Source organism: Plasmodium fragile (assembly GCF_000956335.1).
Source record: "Plasmodium fragile strain nilgiri unplaced genomic scaffold supercont1.6, whole genome shotgun sequence".
Taxonomy (NCBI): domain Eukaryota; phylum Apicomplexa; class Aconoidasida; order Haemosporida; family Plasmodiidae; genus Plasmodium; species Plasmodium fragile.
Window position 1 is genome coordinate 35,001 of NW_012192586.1, and position 8,376 is coordinate 43,376.

The 8,376-nt window shown below is 31.3% G+C and overlaps 1 protein-coding gene and 1 non-coding gene across 2 annotated transcripts in view; one reads left to right on the forward strand and one right to left on the reverse strand.

Moving 5' to 3' along the window:
* Positions 1-2,615, reverse strand: part of AK88_00713 — a 6,740-nt gene extending 4,125 nt beyond the window's left edge. Inside the window, exon 1 of the ribosomal RNA XR_001111606.1 lies at positions 1-2,615. This exon is cut by the window's left edge and continues 4,125 nt beyond it. This is a non-coding gene — a ribosomal RNA (28S ribosomal RNA).
* A 2,789-nt stretch (positions 2,616-5,404) lies between these two features.
* AK88_00714 (uncharacterized protein) lies at positions 5,405-6,965 on the forward strand (the record flags this gene model as incomplete). Its single annotated transcript, XM_012478359.1, has 4 exons — positions 5,405-5,426; positions 5,552-5,622; positions 5,770-5,829; positions 6,630-6,965. The coding sequence occupies 4 exons, from the start codon at positions 5,405-5,407 to the stop codon at positions 6,963-6,965; spliced, it is 489 nt and encodes a 162-aa protein (XP_012333782.1).
* Positions 6,966-8,376: the final 1,411 nt, after the last annotated feature.

The following is an 8,376-nucleotide window of genomic DNA, read 5'->3' on the forward strand; positions in this document are numbered from 1 at the left end:
TGAATCGCTTTATAGAAAATATCTTTAACAGTCCCCTCATCATCTCGATTTTGATTTGTCGTTCCCCCCTTTTTTCAAGGATAGTTTATACCGAATCGAATAATTCATAAAAGACGAATTACTATTGCTACAAAACGGAACAAAATTTTGTAAATAAGAACCGAAGTTTTTATAAACAATATTTTATATCACGAATTGATTCAACAAACCTCTTCTCCAAGTAAATTGATTCCAAGGTTTGCTATAAAGGTAAAGTGCAAAGAAAACGCACCCCGATGGTAAAACCTATGTAAAGAGGTTCATTTCTCTATATGTTGCCATCTAAAATAAAGTAACCCACAAATTTGTAATGGCACAGGAATATAAACCTGTTTCCCTTTTGAGAACAGGGGTCACACTATATGCATTTACGCAAAACACATACAACACATACCCTAACTTAAACACTTTTCAGTTGTCTCTTAGGAGCGGCTAACTCTTGTACAAACATAGTTGACAAGAAACCCTTCTCCACTTCAGTCTTCAAAGTTCTCATTTGAATAGTTGCTACTTCCACCAAGATCTGCACTAGGGATATGTTCCACGAAAACTCACGTATTTCGCTTCGACACAAAACCCCACGATTTTCTACTCATAAAAGAATTTTAATGAGAAAAAAACAAAAAAAAAATGGAAACCATTTTTTTTTCCCCTTTTATTCTCCTACTCTTTTATGGCCTGGTATCGGTAATTCGCTTTAGCGCCATCCATTTTCAGGGCTAGTTCATTCGGTAGGTAAGTTGTTACACACTCCTTAGCGGATTTCGACTTCCATGACCACCGTCCTACTGTCATAATGAACCAACACCTTTTATGGGATCTAATGAGCGAATATTTAGGCACCTTATCCAAGCGTTAGGAGCATCCCTCATCGCCAGTTCTGCTTACCAAAAATGGCCCACTTGGAGTTATTTTATTTATACGTGAGTAAAATACAAGTTAAGATATTTTACCCTTTTTACCTATTGGGAGTTTGAGAATAGGTCAAGGAAAACGATTTCCCTGATTCCTCTAATCATTATCTCTACCTGGTAAAATTATATTAATCAACTCCAGCGATCCTGAGAGATCTTTCGAAAATAACCAGCTAATAGGCTTTTCGATTAGTCTTTCGCCCCTAAACGTGACTGAAATGAACGATTTGCACGTCAGTATCAATTCGATCTTCCATCAGACTTTCGTCTGACTTCAATCTCGTCACGCTTAGTTCAAAGCCTCTCGGGTCCTACCAAATATGCTCTTACTCAATATGGCATAATTGCCTACCGGTATTGTATGCGCCAGCAGAAAAAAAAAGAGTTTACCTTTTTTTTTATACGGGTTCTACAAATTATAATATATTACATTAATTTTGCGTATAAAACAAAAAAATCACGTTTTTCAACGTAATTTTTTAATATTAATGTTTAGAATATATCATATACACTCGCACATTTGCTAGACTCCTTGGTCCGTGTTTCAAGACGAGTGGGTTAAAAGAGTATTCGTTAGAAACAACTTAAAATGTGTACAGCTGTAAAAAAAAAAAAAAGAAAGAAAAATATTCACAAGAAATATTTTTCTTTTTTTTTTTTTTTATATTTACAAAACAAAATACACATTTGTAATTTTATAACCTCAGTAAAATGATCTATCTATCACTTATTTTTATTTCGTGATTTCTATAAAAACCGTTTTATCCTTTTTTTAATAATAAGGATAATTGTGAAAAAAAAAAAAAGAAAAAGAGTATTAATTTTTTTTTTATCCTGGGATAAAAAAAAATTAAATTCTTTTCTCCTGTTTTTTGCACAATAGTTTTTATCCGAATAGAATTGTAAAAACTTTTTACTGATGTTTCTTTTAATAATGCGGTTAGAAAAACTAATGATATTGCTGCAATAGTCATAAGTTAACTACATTACTTTTTTTCTCTCTTAATCCGTTCCACCTTAACGATTTCAGGTACTTTTTAATTGCTCATTCCTGAGTACTATTTCATCTTTCCCTCACGGTACTTGTTTGCTATCGGTCTCCTACACATATTTAGCTTTATGTGAAATGTATCACACGTATTTGTGCTCCAATCTCAAAGAACACGACTCTTTTCATTATAGAGGTTTCCTAATGTAACTCTAAACCATATTTGCTACGGGCCTTTCACCCTCTTTGGGAGAGGCATTCCACCTCGTTTCGTAAATATGCTTTATATTTCGTGTTACCAGGAGGTTACTATAATATTTATACACGACATCTCCTTGCCCTAATCCTATGTAAAATAGGTAAAAACACGGATTTCGCTTGAGCTTTTCCTTGTTCACTCGCCGTTACTAAAGGAATCATTGTTATTTTCTTTTCTTCCGCTTAATTATATGCTTAAATTCGGCGGATTCGCTCTCCTATATAAATTACAGAACATGTATATAAAAAAAAAAACGGTTGATATACCCCAGATAACTATAATAGCCCATTACTACAAATACAGACTATACAATTATTCCTCAAGATAATACGACATTGACGATGATTAAACGGTAACATCATAAAATGTTATTTTACGGGTATTCAATCTATGTTAGCAATGCCCCGGAAGGGGTATTACACTATAGATTGATACAAAATAACACTCTAGTTAACGTGGTCAGTGCTGGCTACTGTACCGAATTGATATAACTTCTTAAACACATAGATATGTATGTGAAAGTCGTATATACCAATTTACAATACATAGCACAACTTAACAGAGTTTGCTTTTGCAGCGACATAAATCTGCAACGTACAATCCTCATATGAGTGTGTTTATACACACTCAATTGAGGGTACTCTATAGCAGGAATATGACCTCTGCGGCAAAACCTTTTCCCCAAAAAAATGGGTAGAAAAATTGTTTTAGATTTACTTATCTCTTAAGGACGTGCACACCGAAAGACCAAGAAGGATAAATTGATATGTGTTTGAAGGCTCTCCACTACGTACACCTAAATGTACATAGGGTGAAAACACCAATATATGTACACATATAGTGTAACACAAAAGGTGTACACCCTTCGCACACGTACCAACGTCTCCCCACAAGGCTTCGTACATATAATTTATATACACCGAAGTATATATATTTATATGTATATATCTGATACAGTTAACAGCCAACATTGACCGAAACATAAAGACTTACAAGAAGGTTTCTATTATGCCCTGTAGTAAGATCCTTTTTCGCTACGTGGAAACTTCTTAAACACGAGTTGATATACTCCTCTTTCGAGGTCACGGTTATTTATTCTTAATAATTGGTCGATTTCTTTCTGTTTACACAAATAAATTTCCATATCGAAAAATAGCTACAATTAACGCGGCTTTACAAGCAAAATTACCATAACATATACTTCTATACATTAAGATACTTTAAACGCATTTACAAACAATGTCATAAATACGTTGCCACTTACCCATTACTGAAGCCTTTATATACCATTGCCTAATATGTGCAACGGTTAGGTTATCCAGTAAGTGCATCATGGCCAAAATGTAATTGGCCCAACCCATTATCAGGGGTTCATGCCCAAAAACATCATTGCTTGCACCACTCCTTGTTATACTATTAAACTTTCTTTACATGTTGATAAGCACCGCTGCCTATAACAACAAACTGACTGCCTCATGCTAACCTTATTAATACCACCCCATACCCTACAAAAAAATGCAGAGTTCATATACCTTCCCTACAAAAAAAAATGCAGAGTTAATATATTTTCCCCTACACAAATGCAGAATTTGGTGAAATTGTCGAAATGTCGTACTGTTAAAATTTATACATACTTAGTATTATTAGATATTTACTATGCGTGTTAAATTGAAAATTTTTAAGTGTTATAATAATTGTGTACCTAGTCCATTCTGCCCTTTAATAATAACAAATTTACACTTTCGCCTTATGTTTTCACTTTGTGTCAAGCCCTTTTTTTTTTACCACCTAAATTGCTGATCATACACCACACACCATTTCATTATGTCATCTTCGAATTTATTGCTCGTTGCACCACTTCAGTTTTAATGCACACATTTTAGAATATTCATAATGGAAATATAAATAATTTACAATAATGCATAAAAAAAAATGCTTAAATAATCTATATGAAAAATTGTCTTGAACAACAGATTCAAAACTATATTTAAATTTCGCAAACATTTTTAACTAGTGTGTAATTAGTATATAATTAAATTTGATGTGCTTGTAATATATCTATTAATAATAACAGTTAATTGATACATACAAATTCTTGAAAAATGCAAACTCATACGTCTTCTTTTCTAGTGGTAAGGTGTTACAAATCTTGTGTATATAAATATATATCTTTTAATAATAAAAAGTTAATTGATACATACATTTTTGAAGGACGCAAACTCATACGTCTTCTTCTGTAGTGGTAAAGTGTTACAAATCTTGTGTATATAAAAGTATATATCTTTTAATAATAAAAAGTTAATTCATACATACATTTTTGAAGGACGCAACCTCATACGTCTCCTTCGTAGTGATAAAGTGTTATATATTAAAGTTGTAGGCTAAAAAGTTAATTCCAAAATCGTATTTGCTTTTATATCTTAAAAACATATACTTCATTTGTCTCATAAAAGTTAAAACTACATCATTAATAAAAATTAACATCAGTACGTTTAAACATAAAAAAATGAGCTTAACTAGAATTTATAGGATTAGTTACCAATTATTAAATAAATTATTTATAGCGCCTAATACGGCTATACTATATATAAATAAACTTACCTTTTTTTTATAAAATACTGTTGTCCACTTCCAGGTTCCAACAAGTATAAAAAATTATATAAATTGAGATATACTATTCAAACACATAGTGTAATACACTATTGATATAAGGTTAACTAATATTTGTTGAGCAGATATATATATATATATATAATCATAAACTATATTATTTGTCGATAGTTTTGAGTTTCCTCTATTCCTATGATGTCATAATTGTGTTTTTAACAGATTATCATCTTGATATATATACATATATATATATTTAAGTAAGGAGCTTTTATATATATAGTCCATATTAATTAATATGTCTATGTTTTCCCTGCCATGTCAAGCTCTTACAACCTCCACAATGTCCACACATTTCCCTTTTTTTGTGGTTTTAATTGGTATTCTTAGTTTATAACGCATAAAATAATAGCGAGGAGTAGGCCTTTTCCGAGAGAGCGGATTTATTTATTACCTTTTATTCGTACCATCACCTGATTGTGTACGTTTTTACATTATTTTTGTGCTTTCGTTTGCTACGATATATTATATTGCACCTAGCTTTTATCATTTTCGCCAGTCCCTTTTTGTGCTATGGCACATCTCCTTGACAGTATCATGTCATTTTTAAGTAGTTTAAGTTATTGCTAAGTTTTTTCGTCATCCCACAGTAGTGTGTTTCGTCATCCCACAGTAATGTGTTTCGTCATCACACAGTAATGTGTTTCGTCATCACACAGTAGTTTTTTCTTCATCACACAGTAGTTTTTTTCTTCATCCCAGATAGTAGTTTTTTCTTCATCCCAGATAGTAGTGATTCGTCATCCCAGATAGTAGTGATTCGTCATCCCAGATAGTAGTGATTCGTCATCCCAGATAGTAGTGATTCGTGATCCCAAAGAGTAGTGATTCGTCATCCCAAAGAGTAGTGATTCGTCATCCCAAAGAGTAGTGTTTTGTCATCTTTTAATATCTCGAAGTAGTCCCCATATGACCAAGATCATTATTACAGCGTTTTGAGACTTTACTGCTATGTCAATATGGTACTATATGTATTTTCCCATATGACCAGATCATTATTACAGCGTTTTTACTTTACTGCTATGTCAATATGGTACTATATCCATTTTTCGCTTGCTCCTTAAACAGTAATATGTGTGATCCGATAAGAACATGTCTCTAACGTTGCCCTGACGTACACTCCTGTGTAACCTCGTCATTTTAGAGACGTCTTCATGGTTAGAGGTAACCGTTCTGGAGTTCCCATATATATATGTATATGAAAAAGAAAAAAAAAATTGATCACACGTTTTATAATAATACCGTGTTGCACGTAGCAACTAGTTACCCTTCTTTAGTGCGCTCCCGTATTCTTAGGTACGGCAAGCCACCTTGGAAAGGAACCATGGTACATTATTATAAACACTGAAAAAGTATGTGTCTTTAACACACAAACTTCAAAAATATTATACATATACACTTTTTTTTTATAAAAAAAAAAAATAATAACGGGTTTTAAACGTAGGAACTCCAGAATTGACGTTAAAAGAACTACCTATGCTGCCAGTGTCTGTTGCTTTTGTTTTTCTGGACTTATACATTTTAGCGATTTTTATTACTGTTTAGGAATTATCTTTCTTCTCTATTTGCAAGCGTCGTGTGTCGCTCTCTCGTCACTTATATAAAAGAATTAACAAAACATGTACTCCCCCCTTGTATATTCTGCACGCTGTGGCAACTGTTTGTTTTCTGTTGGCCCCTGCTACGTCTTATATGCAAGATAGTTTGTTCTCATGTGAATATATAAATATATTCTAAGATATAACCTCAACAAGCAATGTAGAGTTTGTTATCAGAAAAGAAACAGTTACACATGTACAAAAATATAATATATATATCTTCTTCACTTTATGTGTTTCATTTATTTATTGATATCACTACAATTTTTTCATTCCATATAAATCATATAATAGTAGATTACTCAAACATATATATAAAAGAAAAGGTTTCTTGTGTCAATTTTAATTATGTCAACTTTAGGATACATCACCTGCAAAAGGTGATTTATGATTCAATATATATTAATAATGTTTTTGTGACATACGTTACCTGGATTTTTAAATACGATGTTTGGATCCCATCATATTTAATACAAAATCTTTTTAGAAAAGATATGTAATCCCATCTTGTTGAATCTGTAAAAAAAAAAAATATGCCTTTTCTCATGTTTAATATGTGCTTTTGTCTACATTGTATGAATATATGGTTATATATAAAAAACTTAACATTTCTTGGTTAATACTTCGATAATACAAATCTTGAAAACTTGATATATGTTCTTCATAACTACTACTACTGTGTGTGTTTTCTTTACTTAGCTTTTTTATTTCCTATGCGTATATCCTTAAAAACTCTCCATCGCTATTATCGCTCCTTTACCTTTTTAATTACATCTGTGTAGCTTCTAAGATTACAACCAGTATTATATATATATGTGTTTCCCAATAACCAAAACACCACCAGTCTCTATATTTATATGACCAAGCTGTATAATAAATTGCAACCTTTATTGCGTTAACTTACGTAATCACAAATAAAGTCCCCTAAGTATGATTTAAATAACGCATCGCAACAATTACAATTGGTTATATAACCGGTACTGTAGTTAAAAAACAATTGCATCATCACAAGGCTATATTCCTTATAAATAAGAGTGCTCGCTTTAATATTATTACATGTAACGCTAAATATACATTTGTAATAATTCACACTTATACTAAAAAAGCTTGTCTAAAGTTCATTTATCTACACAATACAACCCTGTAAAAGGCCTATGGTTTACAGTTGTATATTTGTTCTTCTTTTTACCACATGATATAAAATACGGTGTGTATATCTTTTCCACTAACAGATGCACTGCTCATTGACAAATTACAATCAATTATATAACACTTAGTTTTTAATTTTCAATTTAAACACTTTATTATTCGAAGTAGTCAATTGCTTGACATTATCTTTTGAACGTACTTACTAAAAAATTATACATTTTAAATAACTTTTTCCTTTCATAATTGTTCAACGGTTGGTTCTCACGTGGTTATATATAAAATAGTTGTTCCTTTTTAGGATTACAACTTGCATAAACAATAATAGTTAACTCTTGTCCATATAAAATAAAATTAAACTCTTGTCTATATAAAATAAAATTAAACTGTTGTACATATAAATTAATATTAACACTCGTCCATAAAAAATAATATTTAACACGCGTCTATAAAAAATAATATTTACACTCATCTATAAAAAATAATATTTACACTCATCTATAAAAAATAATATTTACACTCGTCCATGAAGAATAAATGTTTAAACACTCGTCCATAAAAAATAATACTTACACTCGTCCATGAAGAATAATATTTACACTCGCCCATAAAAAATAATATTTACACTCGTCCATGAAGAATAGTATTTACACTCGTCCATGAAGAATAGTATTTACACTCGTCCATATAAATTAATATTTACACTCGTCCATAAAAAATAATATTTACACTCGTCCATAAAAAATAATATTTACACTCGTCCAT